The 27,705-nt window shown below is 40.4% G+C and overlaps 1 protein-coding gene across 3 annotated transcripts in view; it reads left to right on the forward strand.

Annotated features, from left to right (window-relative positions):
* RPGRIP1 (RPGR interacting protein 1) overlaps nucleotides 1-27,705 on the forward strand; it is a 56,927-nt gene that overhangs the window by 3,697 nt on the left and 25,525 nt on the right. For all 3 annotated transcript variants that reach the window (XM_039327777.1, XM_039327779.1, XM_039327778.1), the window contains exons 2-14: nucleotides 6,927-7,034; nucleotides 8,083-8,221; nucleotides 10,066-10,382; nucleotides 10,980-11,070; nucleotides 11,649-11,774; nucleotides 17,373-17,478; nucleotides 19,436-19,582; nucleotides 19,836-19,909; nucleotides 21,361-21,491; nucleotides 23,172-23,275; nucleotides 23,967-24,140; nucleotides 25,345-25,462; nucleotides 26,868-27,320. In XM_039327777.1, coding sequence (XP_039183711.1) covers nucleotides 6,927-7,034; nucleotides 8,083-8,221; nucleotides 10,066-10,382; nucleotides 10,980-11,070; nucleotides 11,649-11,774; nucleotides 17,373-17,478; nucleotides 19,436-19,582; nucleotides 19,836-19,909; nucleotides 21,361-21,491; nucleotides 23,172-23,275; nucleotides 23,967-24,140; nucleotides 25,345-25,462; nucleotides 26,868-27,320 — 2,088 coding nt within the window. The remainder of the gene's footprint in view (nucleotides 1-6,926; nucleotides 7,035-8,082; nucleotides 8,222-10,065; nucleotides 10,383-10,979; nucleotides 11,071-11,648; nucleotides 11,775-17,372; nucleotides 17,479-19,435; nucleotides 19,583-19,835; nucleotides 19,910-21,360; nucleotides 21,492-23,171; nucleotides 23,276-23,966; nucleotides 24,141-25,344; nucleotides 25,463-26,867; nucleotides 27,321-27,705) is intronic.

The following is a 27,705-nucleotide window of genomic DNA, read 5'->3' on the forward strand; positions in this document are numbered from 1 at the left end:
AACGCACATACAGACACAGTATATACTCCCCCCCCTTTTTTTACAGCGATTACATAACGGTAATCTTCTATTATTAACATTTCCCCCCTTATTCTTCTTTATTGCCCCGTTGTTTCTTATTTACATTTTTCTTCCTTCGTATTTTACTTCTTACTAAGAATAATTCATATTATTATTATTATACATTATTATACACATATTTTCATTTTTGACCTTTCCATATTTTTTCTCCTCTATTATTTCTAGTCTCCAACCAGTCATTCCACTTGTTCGATGTTATATAGTACTCTGTGCCAAATCGAATTATATGGGACTTCAGCTGCTTCAATAACAAAGTCTAAAGTTCTTGGGAGAAGCAGGAGACAACAGAGTCACTCTGCTAATTTTTCAAAAAGCCCACGAGTGATGCAAATTTCCTTGAGCCAAGCAGGAACTTTTCTCCCAAATGCAAATCTTTTTAGTTAACTTACCATTTATAATACAACAGTTAACTGTTCTATTCTCTTTACCACTTTTTCCGGATGGAAAGTGATGCAAAACTGAAAAGCATCTGGTTCTATCCTAGATTTGCCCTGTAAAAAAGGATCACTTTTAAGAGTTTACAAATGTGGAAAAAAAAAAAAAATCCAAGCAATGTTTGGTAGTCCTTGAGTTACAACAGTTCATTTAGTGACCGTTCAAAGTTACAACCGTACTGAAAAAAGTGACTTATGACCATTTTTCACGGTTACGACCTTTGCAGCATCCCCATGATCATGTGATCAAAATTCAGATGCTTGGCAATTGGTTCATACTTACGACCGTTGGTATGTCCCAAGGTCATGTGATCCCATTTTGTGACCTTCTCACAAGCAAAGTCAATGGGGAAGCCCGATTCACTTAACGAGCAGGTTACTAACTTCTCAACTGCAGTGATTCACTTCACAACTGTGGCAAGAAAGGTCATAAAGTGGGGCAAAAATCACCTAATAAATGTCTCACTTAACAACAGAAAATTTGGGCTCAATTGTGGATGTAGGTTGAGGTCTACCTATAAAGCAAGCTACATAGGAAGAGTGGGCAATTTTTTATGTAGGTTGAGGTCTACCTGTAAAGCAAGCTACATAGGAAGAGTGGGCAATTTTTTTTTGTGGCTCAGTGCTGCATATTGTGAAGAAATTCAGGTTCAGAGAAATAATATATTTATTCTATCGATGTGGACAACCATAATTTTCAGCCCAATTTTTCCCATTTGAACCCCAGTCCAATGAGATTTGAAAAGCATATTCTAGAATAGTGGTTCTTAACCTGGGCCCCCCAGGGGGTGATTTTGTTTTTTAGGGGGGCGAAGGAATGAAAAGGGGGCGATATGGGGGCGATGCAGCGAGAAGTTTGGGGGACACTTTTGAGACTTTTTCGTACAGTGAATCGCTGTATATCTGTCGTACAAAAACATCAGATCGCTCGCTATCAACGGATTGAATTGTGTTTTCAAATATTCCTCCAGCTAGCTTCGGTACAGAACGCCATACATATGTGAATACACATCGCTTATCTTCATGCGCATTGCGCAGCAGCATCTACCCATACAGTGGCGCGCCATTGGCCAGAATATGGGAGATATGGAGGAAAGACTGGAAATAAATTATTTGCATCGATATGTCCTGATGACAGTTTTAAAGAAAACAAAAAAAGGGTTTGCATAAATTGAAGAATTATTTCCTATGTTGTGATTGAGAGGTTATGTTGGGGGAGGGGGGCGATGACAATTTCCTCATTGGCTCAAGGGGGCAATTCGTTCAAAAAGGTTAAGAACCACTGTTCTAGAGCAGGGGTAGGCAGCCTTGGCTCTTTTATGACTCGTGGACTTCAACTCCCAGAATTCCTGAGCCAGTCACATGACCCCAGGACACTGCAACAGTCATAAATACAGGCCATTTGTGACCATGGGGATGCTGACATGGTTGTTAAGTGTGAAAAAGGGTCACAAGACGCTTTTTTCAATGCCATTGTAACTTTGAACGGTCACTAAATAAATTGTTGTAAGTTGAGGACTACTACTATCCAGGGAACTAACAGGAAGGAAGATTTATGGAATTCAATAGAGACCTCAGCAGTTCACCGCAGATTATCCATAAGCAATATTTGATCAAACAAGAGAAATAATTTTTGAAGATATCTGAAGGTATTTGAAAGCACACACACATCCATCCAGTTGAAATTGGTGAGAAATGATTGTTTTGCACAGTGAGTATTTAGTTTCCAACAAGGAGAGAATATTTGTAGCTCAGGTTGAATTATGGAGTCCTTGGGGCTCTTTGAGCTTGTTGTTTTCTTGCAGACGTTTTGTTACCCATCAGTGTAACGTCATCAGTGCTAGAAGGAAGACCTGGGGTTTGCTCTCTTTTTACGAGGGAAATTCGGAAATAAACCTCCGTTTGGTTATCAATGACTGACAGATGTTCAATGTTCTGACAGATACAGAACTTTTATTACACTTTATTGCACTTAGAAAACTGCAACATTACATTACTTTTCGACATAATCGCCATTCAAATTGAAGCACTTGTCATAACGTCTTACAAAGTTTGAAATTCCTTCTGCAAAAAAAATCTCCCGCCTGGGAATGAAGCCACCCTGTAACAGCGTCGTGAACCCATTCGGTGTGTTTTGTGCTCCTCAGAAAGGAGTTTTGGTACCCAACGAGCACAAAACTTGCGTTATCCCAAATTTTCTGTCACTACCCTCGTACAAAACGGTCCGAGAAATTTGGGGAAAGTGTAAAGAAAATGCAGATATGGTGAACCGACGGACTTCACAAACCTTTTTGTCAATTTCATCGCTGACTACAGATAGTCAGCCACTTCTTGCCTCATCGTGCACGTCAGTTCATCCATCTTTAAACACGCAACACCACTGACATACGACACCTTCACTCATCATGTTTGGTCCCTGAACATTACATGGTGCGCGATGAATCGCAGTTGCCGAAAGTCTTTTTACACCCAGGAATCGTATGACTGTACACACTTCACATTTGGAGGGATTTTCTATGGCGGGGTTCATTTTTCAGTTGATCTAGCGGACGAGTCAACTGCAACACAACCTTCTCTTTCCACTCCTCACTGCCTATTGAACTACTGCACATAGCGCCATAGGACGGGCGTCGCTATCTCTGACTATTTCTCGCACATGCTCAAACAGAGGTTTATTTCTGAATTGCCCTCCTATATGCTAGTGGCTTGCCCTCTCAGTGTTGGTGGGATTGTTCCTGGCATATTTTTTTTATTAGGTTGTTATTTACTGTTTGTCTGAGTTGGTAGTTCCTTGACTGGAGTATTATTTGCTTCTTGATTGTTAATCTAGTATTAATCTTTTGTTCATCTAGGTGTTGATAGCTGGTAAGGAGTTGTTTGGTTCTTTTTGTTTCCTTTTTGGCTGATTGCTTCCTTTGAATGGTATGTATGTACATGTTGTTTATCTCTATGTGTCTGTGGATGGCAGATTTGTCTGAGTCCTGGGTTCCCAGGAATTCTCCAACGTTTTTGAACCTGGCTTGGTCTAGAACAGTGATGGCAAACCTTTTAGAGACCGAGTGCACAAAAACTGGCCCCGCCCCTGCTCCGCCCTCTGTCCCGCCCCCACCCCGCCTGCCTGCAGAGCCACTCATCGCCTCCAGGGCCGCCGCAGATTGCCCAGGCAGCCCAGCAGCGCCATGGTGGCTACGCCCTCTGCCCGCGCCCCACAGCATCAACTGTGCATGATGGGGCATGAGGACAGAGTCTTGTCTGCGCTGCCTGGCTGCCATGTCCTTGGCTGCGCTGCTCCACGTGGGTCACGCTCGGGGGTGACTCTCCTCCAGGGGGGCTGCTGGTGAGAAGGGGGTCGTGAGGGGAGGCAAGACTGGGGCAATGGCATGTGTGCCCACAGAGAGGACTCCGTGTGCCGCCTCTGGCACCCGTGCCCTAGGTTCCCCACCACTGATCTAGAATGCTCACAGTTTCCCAGTTGGAACTATGGTTAAGTCTGCCGATGTGTTGTGAAATGAAGGAAATTCATCATGTCTTCTGATTGCTAGTTGGTGTTATTCCATTTCCCTTTCAGGAACCCTAAAATTTTTAGTTTTTTTCAACCTTTTGGAGAAAATTTAGGTTTAGCATCTGTCTCTTTTTCTTATAGCTACCCTTGAACGGTAGTGCAGGCTTGGATTAACTTGCCTGGACAGATGGCAGCTGATTATCAGAGAAGAAAATCTCCAGGGATTCTCAAGAACCTGTGGGGATGAGAAAGCCAGATTTTCTTTCGGCTTCTCTCGTGTAAGAGAAGAGACCTCAATTTGCCAGTTGAAGCAAAAATAGAAGAGAATCACCAGCTGATATGATTACTCTCCTTTAATTAACTAGACGCAGAGAGAACTTCAAAGTATGGGGGGGGGGTCATAAACATGACAGTCACGTCTCAACTCTGCCTTTGTTCGTCATGCAAATATGGACGTGTCTCTACGAAGACATTATGTCTGTTAACGCAAGAAATAATCTGTATTTGCAGATTACGCTCCTTGCAAATTCATGTTGATTTTCCAGATATCCTAAGACTCCCCCCCCCCTTTTTTTTTTCTGCTGTTCCAGCAAGGCCAACTTCAGGGAAATTTATTTGTTACAGGTAGCTAGACTAACTCTAACTATCAGGACTCTGGGAAGATTTGGATTTAAAGGCCTTTTTAAAAAAGAAAGAAAGAAAGAAAGGAAGGAAGGAAGGAAGGAAGGAAGGAAGGAAGGAAGGAAGGAAGGAAGGAAGGAAGGAAGGAAGAAAGTACTTTGGAGAAATATCTATGGAGGTTCTTAGTCGACCAGGTCATGACTGTCCCAAAGGTGCTTTTTCAAAAGGCAACCGGACTTTTTTTTTCTCTTGAAGACATTTTGCTTCTCATCCAAGAAGCTTCTTCAGTTCATCTGCATTACCGAAGAACTGAAGAAGCTTCCTGGATGAGAAGTGAAACATCTTCAAGAAAAAAACAAAGGAAGTCCAGTTGCCTTTTGAAAAAGCAGCTTTGGATACTTTGGAGAAAATGGCACACACGTATACCCCCTGTCTGCAACTCTTTGAATCAAGTGTACCATTTCCTGGGAACTCATAGCTTCTCACTGATTCCAAAGCACCATGGTTTTGCTTCTGAAGCGGAAATATGGCACCACACTAGTATCTACATAAGGCAGGTCTCCTTTGAACTGAACGGACCTCCTGTTGACTTTATGGACAGGTCCATGCAATTTTCTCGAGAACAAGAAGGAAGGAAGTGGTTTGCCCTTCTTTTCTTCTCAAGCGTTTGTTGATCTGCTAGTCTAGACTCTAGGCAAAGCCTTGGACTTCCCAAATGTACCAACAAGGTCAGTCCCATTTAGCTTTCCTGATCATCGAGATGGATGGAGCAGCTGCTGGAGGCAGGAATCTGTCTGTCTATCTCTCTGTCTGTCGCCTGCCTGCCTGCCTGCCTGTCTACCTATCTTTCGATCTATCTATCTCTATCTTTTGTTTTCCTTCACACAATGTTGACTGCTGGTAATTGCCTGGACAATAGTTTTCTTTGGCAAGATTTCAGAAATGTCTGCCATTGCTTCCTGGATGAAAGAGAGTGGCTGATCTAAAGTCATCCAACTGGCTTCATGCCTAAGATGCCACTAGAACTTACTGTCAGCTGGTTTTTAGCTGGGTCTCTTAAGCTGTCTGTCTGTTTATCTATCATTTATATATCATCTGTCTGTCTGTCTGTCTGTCTGTCTATCTATATCTGTCTCTGTCTTTCTGTCTCTATCTATCTATCTATCTATCTATCCATCCATCCACCCTCCCTGCCCCCCTCTCCTCTCTTAAATCAAACTATTATAAAGATTATCTTAATTGTCTGGAAGATATTGGCAATCCTTCAGATCCCTTGGAGACAAACATTCAGGCCTTCAAAGGTCCACATCACTACTTTGAATTGCAGTCATCAAAAGTAGATACAAGTAGGGTAATATGGAATATGGACAGGAATGGAATAGAATAGAATAGAATAGAATAGAATAGAATAGAATAGAATAGAATAGAATAGAATAGAATAGAATAGAATAGATTTATTGGCCATGTGTGAAAGACACACAAAGAATTTGTCTCTGGTGCATAAGCTCCCAGTGTACATGCAAAACAACAAAGTAATAGCAATAATAATATCAAAGTAATAATTGTCTTAATAATGATACCAATAAGAAAAAGAAGTGGAACATATGAGAAGGATAAAAGTAATACAGCCACACTACATGGGTAAATATGCTTAAACAGCACTGTGGGAATTAGGTGTTCAGCAGAGTGATGGCACAAGGAAAAAAAACTGTCTCCGTGTCTAGTTGTTTTGGCGTGCAATGCCCTGTAGATATGCCCTATAGTAGATGAACACTATGGAATAGGCCAGTGGTTCTCAACCTGTGGGTCGGGACCCCATTTGGGGTCGAATGACCATTTCACGGGGGTCGCCAAACAACGCAGTCCGCCATTTTTTTCCCCCTTTTCCTTAGCTGTGCTACTCCCTTTTATTCTATTTATTCTTGAATAGAGTCTAATTCTATTGGCTTTCAAAAGCCAATAGGAATTGTCCAGGCTGTCTCTGCCTTGCTGAGCCCGCCAAAAGTCCCATTCTGCAAACGGTGCTGCACCAGTTGAGTAGTCCTCGACTTATGACCGGTTGAGTAGTCCTCGACTTACGATCGGTTGGGGGTCGTGGCATTAAAAAGGTTGAGAACCACTGGAATAGGCAATCCGCCAAAGGAAGCTTGGGGTTAAATGCAAATGTCCAACTTCATTCTATTTCTTGCAGAGCTGTTATTGTTGGTCTTGTGTTTGTGGGCTTGTACTTTAGCCTCTTTTTACTACAGCCAGTTCCCACCTGTCTTTTTGTTTTGTTTTTACTACAGCCACTTCCCACCTGTCCCAAGCCATGTCTGTTTTGCTGGATGAAATTGCAGGAAACCTGCCTGTTCAAGACATGGATCAGAAGCCTTCAGTACTAGCAGCCCTTCAAGGTTAGCCTTAAAGATAAAGCGTTCCAAAGTGGCAATCTCCGGATGTCTGGAACTTCAATGCCTATCCAGTGTGGAATCCCAGGAGGGGGAAAATAATCCTTAATTTCTTGCTTCTCTACATTATGGCAGGATCTCCATCGAATGATTGTTAGCTTTGACACCAAAAGTCAGACAGAGCCTCCTTTAAATTGAGGCTGACTCCTAGTGGCCCAATGAGTACACTTGTGTTGTTTTCTTGCAATAATACAGAGCTAATTTGGAATGTCTTATGAAGTCCCTATTGGCTTGGGATTTCCTTGTGGTCTCCTATTCAAGTATGGATCAAGTCTTCTTTCCAAGGATCAGCCACGGCTGGTTTGATGCTGCTGAGACGATGTCATGTCAACTATGATATCATTAATTGTAGAACTGATTGGGATGGGTTTAATGATTTGACTTATTGAATCTCTGAAGCAGAGATGTCTGCTCTGCAAAACCCTGAATCTTTGCTTATCTCCCATTTCATTATGTCCCACTCAACATGTCTCAAGTGACTGTGAAATTGCTTTTAATTTTTGCTTCTAGTCTTTGCCTTCCTAAGGACATATTTGGCAAGGAAGGTAACAAAGCAATCAGTCTCAACCTGATCTTTATACAGTATAATCCAAAGAACCACAGTGGAATAACAGGCAGCAATGTATAAACAATATTTGTGGGAGAATGCTGCAATATTTTGATGAAAATATTAAGTGTTTATTGAACTGTATTCAGAGTCATATATACCTGGGCATGTATATAAACTAGATAGATAGATAGATAGATAGATAGATAGATAGATAGATAGATAGATAGATAGATAGATAGATAGATAGACAGACAGACAGACAGACAGATGATAGATAGATAGATGCTAGAGATAGATAGATAGATAGACAGACAGACAAACAGACAGAGACAGACAGACAGACAGACAGATAGATAGATAGATAGATAGATAGATAGACAGACAGACAGATAGTCCCTAATTTTGCATTTCTTTCCCATGGTTTCCACCTTCTGTTTCTTCCAGGATCAGACTTGTTAGCAAAGACTCGGCACCAGATCAACCAAGCGAGCCGTGCGGAGTTGGCCGGCAGTTTTCTACGACTTTGCGACAAACATTTGCTGCTCAAAGAGCTGACTCAAAAGCAGGGGAACAAGATCAAAAGGTACTGGAAGGAATATGTGAATTTATTAAACCTTGGCGATCGATCTGATAGACCAGGGGTCTTGAAACTTGGCAACTTTCAGACTTGTGGACTTCAATTCCCAGAATTCCTCAGCCAGCCAGTTGCCAAGTTTCAAGACCCCTGTGATAGATTAGGTACCACCATTGACAGTACGATCTTTAATTTGCTTGTTGGACCTGGATTTCATGCTGAAATGAAGACTGTCAAAGGGTGAATGAAGTATTATATGGAAGGTTTCTTCTGGGGTTAGTCCAACCATCATAGAATCATAGAATTGGAAGGGGCATAAATATCATCTATACCAGGGGTTCTCAACCTTGGCAACTTTAAGACTTGTGGACTTCAATTCCTAGAATTCCTCAGCCAGCTTTGCTGGCTGAGGAATTCTGGGAGTTGAAGTCCACAAGTCTTAAAGTTGCCAAGGTTGAGAACCCCTGATCTATACCAACTCATTACAAGAAAAGAAATTAAACTAAATTAAACACGAGAGAAGATTGTTCAAGTCTCTTCTTAGAGACGTCTCCACAAGTAGCGCAGTTTGTTCCATTGTTCAGCAGACCTTTTTCCATCAGAAGACAAACTGTTAAAACAGTGTACAAAATTGTACTCAGCTTACGACCACAATTGAGCCCAAAATTTCTGTTGCTAAGTGAGTTTTGCCCCATGATTCGCTGCAGTTCAGTTAAGAACATGGTCGTCAAGTGAAACTGGCTTCCCTATTGGTCAGAAGTTCTCAAAAGGGGATCATGTGACTCCGGGACATGGTGACCGTCATAAATATGAATCAATTGCCAGGTGTCTGAATTTTGATCATGTGACCACAGGGATCTGAAACAGTCACAAGTGTGAAAAATGATCATACCTCACTTTTTCCAGTGGTGTTGTAAGTTCGAAAGGTCACGAAACCAAGTGTTGTAAGTCGAGGACCACCTGAAAACGAAAACCAAAATCGACAGTGAAAAGGTCCTCTTGAAAATGACATATTTTAAGCATCTTTTTTTAAAAAAAAAGAATTAATGGCAGATGTTATACAACTCTTTGCAAGTGCAGTAGATCTTGCAGTAGATCTAGCTCTAGTGACCTCTTGGGGCAGGACATGGGAATTGCAATGTAGCATTGTCATGTAAGGAAGTTACAACTAAATAAGGGAGGCAGGTGTTCCATCCCAAGATTATTTAAACACATATTCTGATGATGAGAGACATGAAGTTCACGTTATTTAGATTGCTTCACAAAACATATAGCAATAATTTCACTGGGCAGTGTTTGGGTATGTCTAGCTTAATGAAAAGAAGGACCAGGGGTGACATGATAACAATCTTCCAATATCTCAGGGGTGCCACAAAGAAGAAGAGGTTAAGTTATTCTCCAAAGCACCTGAAGGCAGGACAAGCAGCAATGGATGGAAACTAATCAAGGGGAGAAGCCACCTAGAAATTTCTTGACGGTTAGAACAATTAATCAGTGGAACGACTTGCCTCCAGAAGTTGTGGGTGCTCCAACACTGGACGTTTTTAAGATTGGACAACCATCTCTATGAAATGGTATAGGGTCTCCTGCTTGAACAGGGGTTGGACTAGAAGACCTCCAAGGTCCCTTCCAACTCTGTTATCCTGTTATTCTGTTATTTTCGTTCATTCAAAGTTACTTAGTTCTTCTATCTGTTCCTACATAATTCTTATTTGGCTTTTGTCACCCATGACAAGTTTTAAATAGTGCCAACGAGTGTCTAAAGCAGAAACCCTAACCCAGACCCAGTCCTGCTATAACAACAGTATTCCCTCAGAAGACCGAGATTGGATGTTCTTTCCTTTTTCTTCCAGGATGGGCACCAAACGATCAAGACTGAGTCACGAGCAAGCACAACAGGAGACCCAGAACAGGAGACCCGGAAACGTCATTCAGAAATCTGTGCGGAATCTGGACTTAGAGGAAGGCCTAGAAGACCTGCAGGAACGGGTTCGGGAGTTGGAACATCTCAACCAGCGTTTGAGGAGTCACCTGTTCTTCTACAAGCAACAGCTACAGCTGCAGGGTTGTAGCCGTCATTGTCCCTATGGCCACATCACAGCCAAAGTCAACACAGGCTTTCGTAGACCGCATACCTCTCCTAGACCAGGGCCCAAGAAGTCACTGAAAGGTAAGAAGGTTGGAGAGCTTGATGGGTTCATCGCTGGGAAGGTTCTAGGTTGAATAACTGTCAAGCCTGAAGAGTGCCTATGCTGCTTCAACCATTATTCCTTCTTCGCTTGCCAACATTTTTGGGTGGGGGAGGGGAGAATGGAATGCAAACTCCAAATACCAGGATGCCAGTCCATGAGAACCAAGGACACTCAATAGTTGTTTACTGAGAATTAAAGACATTCTCTCATAATAATTATCTGACTTATAATTGGACAATGTGACCTATACTAATAGGGGGAGGGAGACTAAAGCATAACTTTTAATGTAGTGATTTAGGCGGGAATTAACCAGAGCTGGTTTTCCTTTCATCTGTGCCAAAATGATGTACTCAATAAAATTTTGCATTAGAGTTGGATGGTCTCAGCTGTGCTTACTTTGTTGGATCCGTCGGTCGGAACCTTGACAATAACAGCATTAGATTGTCCTTGGAAATCATCAAGTGGACTTTTTATGGATGCTCTCTCTTTGTTGAATGGTGGGAAGTCTATAGAGATTCAAGGACATTGCAGTCAGTCCATCCTTTTCTCTCTTTTTTTCTTTTTTTGGGTGACAGAGATGCAGGTATCAACCATGACAGTCCAGCCAACGTCTCCCAGATATGCTGATGATGTTCCAGAAAGGTTCCAAGCAAAACCCGAAAGACTGTGAGTTCTAGTCCCGCCTTAAGTATGAAAGCTGACTCTGGGGCCCATCACCGGGAGACTGTGGTTTCTAGTCTTGCCTCAGGCATGAAAGGTGCCTAAGTGACTTTGGGCCAATCATCAGGGGACAGAGAATTCTAGTTCCGCCTTTGGCATGAAAGTCAACTGGGTGTCTTTGAGCCAATCATCAGGAGACTGTAAGTTCTAGTCCCAGTTTAGGTAAGGAAGTTGACTGGGTATCTTTGGGCTAATCACCAGGAGATGGTGAGTTCTAGTCCTGCTTTAGGTATGAAAGACTCATGGATGATTTTGGGCCAATCACAGTCTCTCTCAACCCAGCTCACTTTACCAGGCTGATGTTCTGGGACAAATAAGAAAGGAAGGAATATTAGGTACATTCACTACCTTGAATTATAAAAATAATAAAGGTGGGATAATTTTTTTTTCAAAAAAAATTCTTGTTAGCCTGCAAGAAAGAAGATCAATCTTTAAAACAGTGGTATGCATTTTAGAAACATCAGTTGTTTTTTTCTCTCCTTCCTATTAATGACAAAAAAACAAAATTGTATTTCTTCTTTCAGGTCCCACAGTCTGGTGCTGGCTGAGTTAGACAAGGATCATGAGTTGCTGAGTTTCACACCTGATAAAGAAATTGATCTGGAATACATTCAACCTCAGAAAAGCTATCTAAACTTGCAGGAATACCGGTAACATTTGATTCCCTAATATTCATACCTAATATTCTGTGGTAAGAACACCCCCCCAATTGTTTTTACTATGCCCCCCAAACACTGGCTTTTGCAAAAAGCAGAAACATTGAATCATGCCTGTTGATTCACAAAGAGAGCTAAATGGAGGCAATAGGCAGACTAAAGATAAGACAGAATTAATTACATTTGTTTGACAGGATTAAAACCCACGGAAGCCAGTATTTTAGACCCATTCTTAGCCTTTGCGAAACAAGCTAAACAAATAATAATAAAAGCACAACAAAGCAAGCCTTCAAATTACAAAATGCTGTAAAACTGTATAAAAATCCTTGTACTCATCAAATCAATTTGTTAGCTGTCCCAGAACTGCATGCTGTTGTTGGTTCTGCTCATCAATAAACCTTCTTTCTTTTTTTTTTCAAAGATAATTTTTATTAAATTTTTAAAATTTTACAAAAACAAAAAAATCTTCCCCCCCACCTCCCCAACCCTCCCATTCCCACCCGCAATCTTCCCAGAGCTGAATATAGGCCTAATTAAAATTTGACCAAAAAATCTTAAGAAAAAAATATGAACCATAAATGAGTCTAGCATTAGTTAAAAATCTAAATACATTAATTAGAAAAATTATAAAATAATTAACAATAGTATATATATATAAAAAACAAAAAATAAATGTTTAACAAAGAAAAGAATAGAGGAAGAGAAAAAAAGGGGGAAAAAGAACAGAAAAAAGAAAAAAAAGAGAAAAAAAAGAAACAAAATATTCCATTTTAAATATAAATTATTAAAAAACTAAATAATATTTTTTTATATCCAACTTATGTTGTATAAAATCTATCCATTTTTTCCATACCACAACATACTTCTCTTGCGATTGATCCTTCAAGAAAGCCGAAATCTTTGCCATTTCCGCCAGGTAAGAAACTTTGAGAAACCACTCTTGCAAAGTAGGCAAAGATTCCTTCTTCCAACATTGCCCTACTAACAACCTTGCGGCTGTAATTAAATTTAACATCAATGTAATCTCCTTGGTATCACAATCAATAACAATACCTAACAAAAACAATTGTGGGGTAAATTTTACCCTCCTTCTAAAAATTCTTTGAATATTCCACCATATCTTAATCCAAAAGGCTTTTATATTTTTACACGACCACCAGATATGATAATAAGTAGCATCCAAACATCCACATCTCCAACATTTAGGCTGTAAGTCAGGATATATACGAGATATTTTTTGTGGATCAAGGTGCCATCTGTAAAACATTTTGTAAAAATTCTCCCTTAAATTCTGAGCTTGTATAAATTTAACATTTCTCACCCAAATAGTTTCCCAAGTATCTAATAGAACTGGTTCACCAAAATTTTGTTCCCATTTAATCATACATTCTTTAAATAATTCTGCTTCTGAGTCCAATTCTACTAACACCCCATAAATTCTCTTAATGTGAGTTCGTCTTTGATCTTTTACTTGTTTAAAAAAATTCTCATCTTCTCTAAGCAAACCCACATTACAATCTACCTTCCATCTATCCACAATTTGTCTGTATTGAAACCATGAATATATAATATTTTCTTGTGCTAGATCTTCCAAAGATTTTAACTGCCAATTTTTACCATCCCATCTAAGTAACTGTGCATAAGAAACACTATCCATCTTAACTCCTCTCCTTATCCCCTCTATCGCGTGCCATGGTATGGCCCATAATGGAATTTTAGAATCCGTTCTATAATATTTTCTCCAGACCCGAAGTAAGGAAATCCTTATAATATGAGATTTAAAAACCCTGTCAACCTTTTTATTAAAAATTAAATAGGCATGCCATCCAAAAAGTAAATCCCACCCTTCCAAGAGGAGCATTTCTACATTTGTTAAGTTAATCCAATCACTAATTAATGTTAAAACCACAGCATCATAATACAATTTCAAATTCGGTACCTTGACTCCACCTCTCTCACGAGTATCTTGCATAATTTTAAGTTTTACTCTTGGTTTTTTCCCTGCCCAGATAAATTTGTTGATACCTTTCTGCCATTCATTTAAGTTAACCTCATTCTTTAAAATAGGTATCATTTGAAATAAAAAAAGAAACTTTGGCAGAACATTCATTTTAATTGCTGCAATTCTTCCCAAAAGAGATAATTGCAACTTCTCCCAATTTTTCAATTCTCTTTGTATCTTGACCCACAACTTTTCATAATTATTTTTATACAGTTTTGCATTAGAGACAGATAAAATAACCCCCAAATATTTTACCTTATCAACAACCTCGAAATCTGTCAAATTAACCAAGGTCTGCTTATCAAGATTGGTCATATTTTTGGATAATATTTTAGTCTTATTGTTATTAATTTTAAAACCTGAAACCCATCCATATTGATATATCAATTGTAGTAACTCTAGTACAGAATGTATAGGTTGTGATAAGGTAACCACCAAATCATCTGCAAAAGCTCTTAATTTATATTCTTTTTTATTGACTTCTATTCCTTTTATTTGCTGTGATTCTCGAATTTTAATCAGCAATATTTCCAAAGTTAAAACAAACAGCAGTGGTGACAATGGACATCCCTGTCTAGTCCCTTTTTCTATTGTAAAAACCTCTGACAAACCCCCATTAACTATAAGTTGTGCCGTTTGTTTTTGATAAATAACACCAAGAGCTTGTAGAATTTTTCCTCCAAAATACATTTTCTCAATTAATCTTAACATAAATTGCCAATTCACTTGGTCAAAAGCTTTTTCAGCATCTAAAAATATCAATCCTGCGGAAACTTGATTATTTTTATCTAAGTATTCTAATAAATTAATAATTTGTCTGACATTATTCTTCATATACCTTCCAGTTATGAAACCTGTTTGGTCTGTGTGTATAACATGATACAAAACCCTCATGAGCCTATTGGCTAAAATTTTCGCAAAAATCTTATAATCTACATTTAAAAGAGATATAGGTCTATAATTCTTTGGTAAAGTAAGATCTTGATCTTCTTTTGGAATTAAAGATATAAAAGCTCTACCCCATGACGGGGGAATCTCTGAGCCCTGTAATATATTATTAAAAAGTTCTCTTAAAGGTTGAACCATCTCTTGTATCAAAGTTTTATAATAAATAGATGTCAGGCCGTCCGTGCCCGGTGCTTTACCTAATTTTATTTCTTTAATCACCATCTCAATTTCCTCATTAGTAATCAAACCATTAATTTCTTGTTTCTGATCTTCTGTTAATTTAGGAAAGTTGGCTTCATTTAAGTAGTTATCTATATCTAAAACCTGTACTTTAGTACTCTTGTATAATTTTTGGTAATAATCTAAAAAAGATTTCTTAATCAGCTCCTTCTGATATACCAATTTACCATTATAATTTATTTTATCTATAATTCTCTGTCTCTGTTTCTTTCTCAATTGATATGCCAATCATCTCCCTGGTTTGTTAGCATTACAAAATGTATTTTGTTTCATATACAATAAATTAGTTGCAGTTTGGTCAGCCATCAGCATGTTAAATTGTGATTTAAGCAATTTTATAGATTCTTTAACCTTCTCATCTGTGGGATTTAAAATCAAGGTTTTTTCTTTTAATTTAATCTCATTTTCCAATTCCTTACGTTTCTGAATCTGCTTCTGTCTATAAGCATTATTCATTTGTATTAAAATCCCTCGCATGAAGGCTTTACCTGCATCCCATACCATAGACATTGAAGTTCCCTTATGCATATTTAAAACAAAATAGTCCTTTAAATGCTCCTTTAATTTTTGGACATTCTTTTCTTGTCTAAATAAGTTTTCATTCATCCTCCACGATCTCCTCTCCTCTTTTTCATCGACCAACTCCATCCAAACTGGACTATGATCCGTCAATGTCCTTCTCATCTGTGGGATTTAAAATCAAAGTTTTTTCTTTTAATTTAATCTCATTTTCCAATTCCTTACGTTTCTGAATCTGCTTCTGTCTATAAGCATTATTCATTTGTATCAAAATCCCTCGCATGAAGGCTTTACCTGCATCCCATACCATAGACATTGAAGTTCCCTTATGCATATTCAAAACAAAATAATCCTTTAAATGCTCCTTTAATTTTTGGACATTCTTTTCTTGTCTAAATAAGTTTTCATTCATCCTCCACGATCTCCTCTCCTCTTTTTCATCGACCAACTCCATCCAAACTGGACTATGATCCGTCAATGTCCTAGGAAAAATTTTAACGTTCTTTAGCCTGAAAAATAAATCAGTTGTGATCAAAAAGAAGTCAATCCTTGAAAAAGATTGGTGTCTGTCTGAAAAGAAGGTGAAATCTCTCTCCTCCTGATTGCGTTCACGCCAGTAGTCTCTCAGCTCCCAGTCCTCTTTCAACTCCAAAAAGGCTTTAGGTAATTTAGCCTGTTTGAAAGAGATAGAAGATCCTTTTTTGTCTCTTTGAGTATCTAACACACCATTCCAGTCTCCCAATAAACCTTCTTTCTTAAACAGCCTCCATTTTATTCCCAGTTTGGAACTGGACCTGATTTTTCTTTAAACAATTTCTTCCTCTCTTATTTTTCCCAGAACAACAGCCCTGCAAAGTGAGCTGGGTTGAGAGAGAGTGATTGGCCCAAAGTCATCCAAGAGTCTTTCATACCTAAAAGCAGGACTAGAACTCACCATCTCCTGGTGATTGGCCCAAAGAAAGTCAACTTTATGCCTAAAATGGGACTACGGTAGAACTTACTGTCTCCTGATTGGCTCAAAGACCCCTGGCTGGCTTTCATGGCAAAGGCAGGACTAGAACTCACTGTCTCCTGATGATTGTCCCAAAGTCACTTAGGATTTAATCTAGGATTACACCTAAAACGTCTTCCAAGGCCTTGTTTTCTACAGCGCTCTTGATTCTTCTTCTGCTTTCATTGATAAATTCAACTAAAGCAGAAGTTCGATGTTGGGTGTGCTTGTGGTTTTTGAAGTTTGGTTTAAAAAGAGAGAAATTCACATGTCAAGGTTAGGCAGTTATTTAGAAATTGGGAATGTTATAAATTTTTGACCTGGAACAAGGAAATACAAGTCATCCCCGACTTACAACAGTTCGTTTAGTGACCATTTGAAGTTACAAAGGCACGGAAAAAAGTGAAACGACCGTTTTTCACAGTTACGACCTTTGCAGCACCCCTATGATCATGTGATCAAATTTCAGATGCTTGGCAACTGGTTCATATTTATGACCATTGCAGCGTTCTGGGTCATGTGATCACCTTTTGCAGCCTTCAGAAAAAGCAATGGGGAAGACAGAATCACTTAACCACATTACTAACTTAACAACTGCAGTGATTCCCTTAATAACTGTGGCAAGAAAGGCAAAATTCACTTTACATCTTAGCAAAATAAATTTTGGGCTGAATTGTGATCATAAGCTGAGATCTGCATAACAGCAAATCCTTGCAGGCTGATATACTGTAAGTTAGCAGGGCATTTCTCGAGACTAGCCCACTGTTTTAGTGCCTGCTCAGTAAGAAATCTTTTCTTGAGGTATTGATTTTGCATAGATGGGGCTGATTGCGCATTTGCGTGGCTGGACGAGATCGCTGATCTGTGCCAATTTGTTTCCGTCGCTCAACAGAGCTGCCATCCAGAAGAACGTGGAGCTGATTCGGCTGCAGAAGCTGTTATGGGAGAAGAATTCAGAACTGGTGATCTCCAAAGCTCAGATTACTGTCTTGCATGAGGTAGGTCTTGGCGCTTTCATAGAGTGGGATCCTTGGTGCAGTCTGAGCTTGCTTGTTTTCTTGCAGATGTTTCATTACCTTACTAGGATCTGGACAGACTTGAACACTAGGCGCTATATAACAAAATGAAATTCAATGGAGAAAAAGTAAGGTTTTACATTTAGGCAAGAAAAACCAAATGAACAGGTATAGTATAGGGGGTACCTTGCTCAATAGTAGTAACTATGAGATGGACCTTGGAGTCCTAGTGGACAATCACTTACATATGAGGCAGCCGTGTGCTGCAGCTGCCAAAAAGGCCAACACAGTGCTAGGCTGCATTAACAGAGGGATAGAATCAAGATCATGTGAAGTATTAATACCACTCTTCAATGCCTTGGTAAGGCCACACTTGGAATACTGCATCCAGTTTTGGTCACCACGATGTAAAAAAGATGTTGAGACTCTAGAAAGAGTACAGAGAAGAGCAACAAAGATGCTTAGGGGACTGGAGGCTAAAACATATAAGGAACGGTTGCGAGAATTGGGTAGGTCTAGTTTAACGAAGAGAAGGACAAGGGGGGACATGATAGCAGTATTCCAATATCTCAGGGGCTGCCATAAAGAAGAGGGAATCAAGCTATTTTCCCAAGCACCTGAAGGAGGACAAGAAGCAACGGGTGGAAACTAATCAAGGAGAGAAGCAACCTAGAACTAAGGAGAAACTTCCTGACAGTGAGAACAATTAATCAGTGGAACAGCTTGCCTCCAGAAGCAGTAAAAGCTCCAACACTGGAAGTTTTTAAGAAGAGACTGGACAGCCATTTGTCCGAAATGGTGTAGGGTTTCCTGCCTCAGGAGGTTGGACTAGATGACCTCCAAGGTCCCTTCCAACTTTACTACTATTACTATTACAGTACTAGGCTGCATTAACAGAGGGATAGAATCAAGATCACGTGAAGTGTTAATACCACTTTACAATGCCTTGGTAAGGCCACACTTGGAATACTGCATTCAGTTTTCGTCACCACGATGTAAAAAAGATGTTGAGACTCTAGAAAGAGTACAGAGAAGAGCAATAAAGATCATTAGGGGACTGGAGGCTAAAGCATATAAGGAACGGTTGCTGGAATTGGCTAGGTCTAGTTTAATGAAGAGAAGGATGAGGGGGGACATGATAGCAGTGTTCCAATAGCTCAGGGGCTGCCACAAAGAAGAGGGAGTCAAGCTATTTTCCAAGGCACCTGAAGGCAGGACAAGAAGCAACGGGTGGAAACTAATCAAGGAGAGAAGCAACCTAGAACTACGGAGAAACTTCCTGATAGTTAGAACAATTAACTAGTGGAACAACCTGCCTCCAGAAGCGGTGAATGCTCCAACACTGGAAGTTTTTAAGAAGAGACTAGACAAACATTTGTCTGAAATGGTATAGGGTTTCCTGCCTGAGCAGGGGGTTGGACTAGATGACCTCCAAGGTCCCTTCCATCATCATCATCATTATTATTATTATTATTACTGTTGTTATTATTATTATTCTTCAGTGCTTGGAATATTCCTGTTTCTACATTCTTGTAAAACAGAGGTCACATTTTTAGGCCTCAGTGTGAATGCTAAGTGCTGCTGGGCATCTAACTGAAGGCTCTAATATTCATCAGCCTATATTTTCAGGAATTATGGGGGAGAAAAGAGAAAGAGAGAGAGAGAGAGAGAGATCTTATCTGCCCTTTCATAGCAACAAGATCCTTATTGTAGGAAATGCTGAATTTGACACTAGGAAATGTACAAAACAAAGCCAGTTCCTCTTGTCCTCCTTAATCTGTAATCTGCTCTCCTTTGTCTAGGCTTCTGAGGTTCACTTCCAGCAAAGATCTTTCTCAATCATTATTTTTTGGCGTAGTAGATATAAGAATGGGGCTCCTAGGCCATCCAAGAGGCTAGATCCTATGAGTCCCCTTTCTTTTCTTCTTGTCTACACCAGAAACAAGAGGCATTGAGGTGTGCCAGTGAAGCCTTGCTGGCTCAGCTGGATGATCTGAATGCCAACCTCAAGCAGAAGACCCAGAAGGTGGCCGTGCTGGAAAGCCGACTGGAAATCCTTTTACCCTTGGGGGGAACACTGAAAGAGGTGAGGAACTATGAAGCCATTGATTACTGCCACACATTCGCCCTGGGGCTGCCTTTGAAGACTCCTGGGAAGCTTCAATTGCTTCAAAGTGCTGCGGTCTTTCTGCAGCTAGATGAAGCCATGTAATGCCTATTTTATGATTGCTGATTTGCTCTGGTGTCCAGTTCAAATGCTGGTTATTCCCCCTTAAAAGCCTTTATGGCTTGTCTCCCAGTATCAACCACACTTGGCCAATAAAGAATTCTATTCTCAGTTCCAGGAAAGAATCCAAGATTTGGAAGCAGAGCGAGATTCATTAAAGATGGATTATGACCGACTGTTGGACAGGTACAGAAGTGCTGTTGGATTAAAGTCTTCATCCTGGTTCATCCAAGCTGGGGATAAATAAGCAACATGGCGACTGCTTTGGGAAGAAGGTTACAATTTATTGAAGAAACAGAAAGATGGTCCTTTCAGGAAGGAACAGAGGAGAGAAGAAGGAGGGCTGAGCACATGGGCAGTAGGTTTTTATACCCCCTCTAGCCTTTTGTTTGGAATAGTTTCCTGTTCCTGGCATGAACTTTGAGGGTATTTCTGAGTGTTTTTCTAGGCCTTGATATCTGTGGTTTAATCCTATTATCATATCCTGCTTCCCTGGTGATGGGGCTAATGATTCCTAGAGTTTGGGTGGGGCATGCAGATTTTCTCTTTGTCTTCTTGAGTTCTCTGGTTCCAACTTTCTGATGGTTTTACATCTGCATTTGTATAGGGCTGGCTACTGCCTGGGGCAAAGAGATGAGGCCAGGGTTGGTTTTTGGTTTTAAAAATCCTTTTGAGGAAAAAAATATTTTTCTGCCCTTTTAATATTTCCTTCTCTGGGCTAACTTCCCTGAGTGCTATCAAACAAAAGTAATCAAGTGCATTTTTTGGAACACGAAATATTTCCATTACACATTTGTGTTGAGCTCTTCTCTAAGAGCCAAGGTGGCGCAGCAGTTAGAGTGCAGTACTGCAGGCCACTTTAGCTGATTGTGTTCAGCAGGTCAGCGGTTCAAATCTCACTGGCTCAAGGTTGACTCAGCCTTCCATCCTTCCGGGGTAGGTAAAATGAGGACCCAGATTGTTGGGGGCAATGTAAATATATATATATACATTGCTTACTGGTGTACACCGCTTAGAGAGTGCTTGCACTTGAAGCGGTATATAAGTCTCATAAATAAATAAATAAATAAATAAATAAGAGTTTGGGGATACCTTAAAATGCAGACCAAGATCTCCAAGGTCCCTTCCAACTCTGTTATTCTACCATTTCCCTGAAAATAAGACCTAACCAGTACATAAACCCTAGCATGACTTTTCAAGATATATTATGAGCATCTTGAAAAGTCATGCTTGGGCTTATGTACTGGTTGGGTCTATATAATATAATATAATATAATATAATATAATATAATATAATATAATATAATATATTACATTACATTAATTATATTATATTATATTAATTATATATATTATATTATATTATATTATATTATATTACATTACATTACATTACATTACATTACATTACATTACATTACATTATATTATCCCCTACCCCAAAAATAAGCCCCAGTTAAGATCGTCAGCCAGATAGATACATTTAGTACTATATTTCCCTGAAAATAAGATTTAACTGGAAAACGAGCCCTAATGCATCTTTTGGAGAAAAATATTAATATAAGATCCACTCTTATTTTGAGGGAAACACAGGTATCTTACTTTTCCTTGATTTTCTATCACCCTTATGTCAACAGTTGCATCAATCTTGCTCCACAAAATCCAGACCAGGTGCCCCAAAAGGACAATGCTCCTTCTTTGGCAGATCAGCTCAACTTAGCCATGGTAGAGAAAGGAATTCTAGAGGAGCAGCTAAAAAAGGAACAAGGTAAGGGATTGGTTGAAACTAGAAGCTTGCAGTGACTCTATGCAGCATCTTTGTGCAAAATGCAAGGCAGACCTAAGTGAATTTTTTTTAATGCAAATTTTGATTAAGGGAATTTAAATATACAGGTAGTCCTCAACCTATGATCACAATGGAACCCAAAATTTATGTTGCTAAATGAGAAATTTGTTAAGTGAGCTTTGCCCCATTTTACAACCTTTTTGCCACATCTATTAAGTGAATCACTGCCATTGTTAAATTAGTAACCCTATAGTTGGCTTGAAACTCAATATTAAGAAAACCAAAATCATGGCATCCAACCCTCTCAATTCCTGGCAAATAAATGGGGAAGAAATGGAGGTAGTGACAGATTTTATCTTCCTGGGCTCCAAGATCACCACATATGTGGGCTGCAGCCAAGAAATTAAAAGACGCTTGCTCCTGGGGAGGAAAGCTATGGCAAATGTAGACAGCATACTAAAAAGTAGAGACATCACCCTGACAATAAAAGTGTGTATAGTCAAGGCCATGGTTCTCCTAGTTGCAATGTAGGGCTGTGAAAGTTGGACCATAAGAAAGGCTGAGCGCCAAAGCATTGAGGCCTTTGAACTATGGTGCTGGAGAAGACTCCTGCGAGTCCCTTGGACTGCAAGGCGATCAAACAGGTCAGTCTTAGAGGAGATCAACCCTGACTACTCTTTAGAAGGCCAGATCCTGAAGTTGAAACTCAAATACTTTGGCCACCTAATGAGAAGAAAGGACTCACTGGAGAAGAAACTAGTGCTGGGAAAGATTGAGGGCAATAGAAGAAGGGGACGACAGAGAATGAGGTGGATGGATGGAGTCACCGAAGCAGTAGGCGTGAGCTTAAATGGACTCCAAAAGATGGTAAATGACAGGAAGGCCTGGAGGAACATTGTCCTTGGGGTCATGATAGGTCGGACACCACTTTGCAACTAACAACAACAACAAAATGCTAATGATGCACGTATGGCTACTGTAGCTGAGGCTATCCATCTTGCTGTTGTTTGTCTCTTTTCTTCCACCTTTCTCAGCCTTTAAGCCTTCTCCAGCATAATGTGTCCAGAGGAGCTGAGTGGCCCAAGTGGTTGGAACGCTGGGTAGCAGGTTAGCAAGCCCATGTTTGAGACCCAAAAGCTGCTGTGGGGAAGGTTGAGCTCCTGTCCTTCACTCCAGCTCCTCCAGGGGCATGGAAGGCGCCTCCAACTGGGCTTCCCCAGGGCAATGGTGATGTCACTGGCTAATCCTTTCAACCCGGAAGTACCCCTGACAATGTGTCCAGAGTAGGATAGTTTGAGCCTGGTCATTAGTTCCTCAAGGGAGAATTTAGTTGATTTGTTCCATGAACCATTCGGTTGTCTTCTTGACTGTTCATGGTATTCTCAGGACTCTTCTCCAACACCAGAGTTGAAGACTATCCATATTCTTTCCATCTGTTTTTTCAAAGTCCAGATGCACACACATGAACACACACAAATGCACAACCTTTTTCTATACAACGCTCGAGATGACTTAGCCACAAATAAAAAAATACAATGGATAAAACATAAGAATAACAACAATGTAATAACAACATAACATAACATCTTCAATGAAGAACGTGTTGGGCCAAATCCAATCCAGTTTTATAATATCCTAATTTTCTTTGCTTTGTTTAACAAGCTCAGAATGAAGCGCTGAAACAGGAAGTCAACTCTTTTCAGGAGAGGCTGGCCATCTTGGAAAACCAGGTGCCAGAGGAACCACCTCAATCCAACGCAACTCAGGTAGGTGGTTATGAATCTAGGTTTTTATTTATTTATGAGACTTATATATCGCTTTAAGTGCAAGCACTCTCTAAGCGGTGTACACCAGTAAGCAATGTATATATATATTTACATTGCCCCCAACAATCTGGGTCCTCATTTTACCTACCTCGGAAGGATGGAAGGCTGAGTCAACCTTGAGCCGGTGAGATTTGAACCGCTGACCTGCTGAACACAGTCAGTTAAAGTGGCCTGCAGTACTGCACTCTAACTGCTGCGCCACCTCGGCTCAGCTAGGTTGAGCAGCAAAGGTAACAAAGCTTAAGGGATGAGTGGTTTTTGAAGTAGTTTGTCTTAATTCAGTCTGAAAAGGGTTCTTTGAAGGTGCTCCTGTCTGAACAAGCAAGAAGTAAGTATGCTTGTAACCTTGCAAAACATTTCAATGCAGAATAGGAAAGCAGACAATACCAAGATAATATCGGTAGTAGATTATGTTTCCTTGAGTTGCTTTGACAGTTCCAAGCATTTTAAATTCCATATTTTGTTTTCTTTCTGTTTCTGCTCCTTCCTTCCTCCCTCCCTCCCTCCCTCCTTTCTTCCTTCCCTCCCTCCTTCCTTCCTTCACTCCCTCCCTCCCTCCCTCCTCCTCCTCCCTCCCTCCCTCCCTCCCTCCCTTCCTTCCTTCCTTCCTTCCTTCTTTCCTTTTTTCCAGAGTCTGTCAGCAGACGTTCCAGAAAGAGATCAGGAAAAGATTGAAATCTTCATCCAGGACAGCATCAAGCGACAACTTCATGAGGCTGAAGCTGCACATGCAGAGACAGTGCTAGAACTGGAGAAGACACGCAACATGGTCATTTTGCAGCATCGCATTAATCGGGATTATCAGGTGCAACCAAAATATATCCAACACCTAAGATGGGGGACCTTGAGGATTAGCAATATATACAAATAAAATATTACTTGAGCAACAAGGTTGCTCTAGATGTATATTTACAATGTCCCAGTTAGATGAACAATATTCTCTCTGAGGTTAAGCTTGGTTAGAACCCAATTTTGCAAATTTACATTTCAGTTGAATATACATATGACTAATACTTAGGATGCGATGAAGGATTTGTTAAGGTCCATGATATTACTAATTCTCACCTGTTGGAAAATACTCTCTGCCTCTGGTATCTTCCGTCGGATGAGGAGAGCACATCTTTCTCCTTCTGTCCTGGCCACTTTTTACAGAGGCATGATGGAGAGCATCTTAACAAACTGCATTGCTGTCTGGTTTGGTGGTAGCAGAGCCTCAGATAGAAGGTCCATACAGAGAGTGGTAAGGACAGCTGAGAAGATTATAGGAAGCTCACTTCCCATGATTCAGGAACACTGCTGATAAGCACTTGTATGTGTTTCGAGCTCAAAGCATTGTTAGAGACCCCAAACACCACTTCATGGTCTGTTTCTATTGCTCCCCTCTGGGAGGAGGTTTTGAAGTATTTATAGCAGGACTACTACATTCTGTAACAGCTTTGTTCCCTATGCTGTCCCTCTTGTAAATTCACAGGATTCTTTTTTTTTTTTGCCATGCATATGTATACATTCAAACTAGACTATGATGTTTCTCTGTGTCATATATTTATGTGTATGTGGGTATATGCATAATGGTTATCCTTTAAGAGCAGAATGCAACAAAATTTCATTTTAATGTATGCCGATACATATGTATTGTCACTTTAAATGTGTATATTTAGTGTATATTTAAAGTGGCAATAAAGTTTCTGTTCTACTCTACTCTAATTCTACTCTACTCTAATTCTACTCCACTCCACTCCACTCCACTCCACTCCACTCCACTCCACTCCATTCCATTCCATTCCATTCCATTCCATTCTATTCTATTCTATTCTATTCTATTCTATTCTATTCTATTCTATTCTATTCCCTGGCCAATGACTGGGCCAGTTGGAAGGATAATAATTGTAAGAGGACACCACTGGTGAATTAATAGAGATCATTGATTATGCTACAGGGTAAATAGGTGGAATGATGAGGAAGTTGATATGAATTGTAGTTGAGTCTGTTGACTGCTCTTTTGGTTGGAGGTGGAATTAGAGAAGGTGCTGACGCAGTCCAGACAGGAGAAACAGGAGCATGAGGATCAGCAAAAGCAGATGGACCAGCTTCTGGACCTGCGCAATGCTCACATTCATCAGCTTAAAGGTATACACGTTGTCTTCTACTGCTCATTTTTAGGAATACCACAGTTCAGTAGGATTGAAAACCTTGTCCCACAATTCAAGAAGGAAAGATGTAGTCTCGAGGTACACAACCTTGCCTTCGAGACTGAAACCCAAGCATCCTTCTCTTATGGAACTGAGAAACCTGGCAGATATATTTGAGGCATTTCCTTTCCTTGAGGCTTAATTTCCTTCTCCGTACCACTTACAGCTGTATTGTATCTTAGTTTCTAAAGTGAGATGTGCATAGATGAGTTTTCCATTTCAACCAGACAGTTCTTGGGTCACACATGATGAGCGTTTGGATTACCAGTTGATGATTGGTGGTAACATGGAAACAGATTTTCTCTGGCTTATGGAAAAATGGAAATAAAACAGAATAACAGAGCTGGAAGGACCTTGGAGGACTTCTAGTCCAACCCCTGCTCAAACAGGAGACCCTATAATGTTTCAGACAAATGACTGTCCAATCTCTTCTTAAAAACCTCCAGTGTTGGAGCATCCACAACTTTTGAAGGCAAGCCATTCCACTGATTAATTGTTCTAACTGTCAAGAAATTTCTCCTTATTTCTAGGCTGGTTCTCTCCTTGATTAGCTTCCATCCATTGCTTCTTGTCCTGCTTTGGAGAATTGGTTGATCTGCTCCTCTTTGTGGAAACCCCTTAGATTTTGGAACACTGCTATCATGTCATCCCTACTCCTTCTTTTCATTAGAGTACACATACCGCACGCAATTCCTGCAAGCATTCTTCAGATGTTTTAGCCTCCAGTTCCCTAATCATCTTCATTGCTCTTCTCTGCGCTCAACTGGAAGGAGGATTGACTTGACTTCAGCTTGACCTGTTGAAGAACTCATTTACACTAGAACCTTAGAAGACAATTGCAGCACTTTGCTTATCAACTTCAGGGGCCTCCAAGTTTGGCAACTTTAAGACTTGTGGACTTCGCAGTTGGCTGAGGAATTGTGGGAGTCCACAAGTCCACAATCTTAACATTGTCAGGTTTGGAGACCCCTCATCAATGATAGTCAATGGTCCAGGTTGTCTGCAAACATCTCCCTTGCGATTAGTCAACCTTCTTGCCCCATCACATAAAAAAGGGTGCATGCTTTGTGTGTCTTAATATGCCTACTGTGACAATCATTTTGTGAATGTGGACGTTCCCTTTCCTTGTCAACCACTTTGTGACAGAGCCTCACAAGATCAAAATATCATATCTATCAGTAGGTGGCATTCTGCTCCGCTGGATCTGATGCCCCAACCTAATGACCGCCACCAAACATGAGTTGAGTTCTCTTGAGAATTCCTTTTCGAGAGTCAGCAAATATGTGTGAATGTTTGTGGGCAGTTCTAAGGAACAAAGTTTATTTCTTTTTTTCTTTCCCCAGAGAAGTTGAAGGATGTGGCATATGGAACAAGAGTTGTCCGACTTCGACCACCTGACAGTGACGTTGATGATGAAGGAGTCCCTAGCAAGGTTCTGAAATTACAACACGGGGAGAAACTCTTTGAGTTGCACATCTCTGGAGCAATTCTGTCAGCTGAGGCCGTCCAACTTCTGAGAGACTCCGAACCTCTCACCTTTTGCACCTATGCCTTCTATGACTTTGAGACCCACTGTACACCTCTGGCCCACGGCATTCGGCCCCACTACAACTTCACTTCCCAATATGTGGTCCAGGTTGACTCCTTCTTCATGCAGTACTTGCAAGGGGCCACTTCTCGCCTGGATCTCCACGTGGCCTCTGCTGTTGACCACACCATCCTGGCCTCCTGCTGGTTGCATTTTGGCCAAGTGCTGGACAGCGCAGAGCAAGTTCATTGCACTGCAGTCTTGCGTGGTAAGAAGAACGACGATGATCCCAAGTCACCCATGAGATGAGTCTTAGTTTCCATATTTGGCGCTTGAACTTTCATGTATCCTACTTATGTAGTTGAGGTTGCACCACTTTTAGGAATATGGCAATATTCGAGTACCACCAGTCACCTAGCAAGGTGTCAAAAATGTGATAACCCCCCAAAAAGTGATGAAATACAGGTAGTCCTCAACTTACAACAGTGTGCTTAGTGACTGTTCACACTGAAAAATGTGGTTTATGACCATTTTTCACACTTAGCATCCCCGAGGTCACTTGATCAAAATTCTGATGCCTGCCAACGGACTCATATTTATGACGGTAACAGTGTCCTGGGATCATGTGATCCCTTTTGGTGACCTACTGACAA

The sequence above is a fragment of the Crotalus tigris genome, unplaced genomic scaffold, assembly GCF_016545835.1.
Source record: "Crotalus tigris isolate CLP2741 ecotype Arizona unplaced genomic scaffold, ASM1654583v1 scf7180000024367.1024689, whole genome shotgun sequence".
Taxonomy (NCBI): domain Eukaryota; kingdom Metazoa; phylum Chordata; class Lepidosauria; order Squamata; family Viperidae; genus Crotalus; species Crotalus tigris.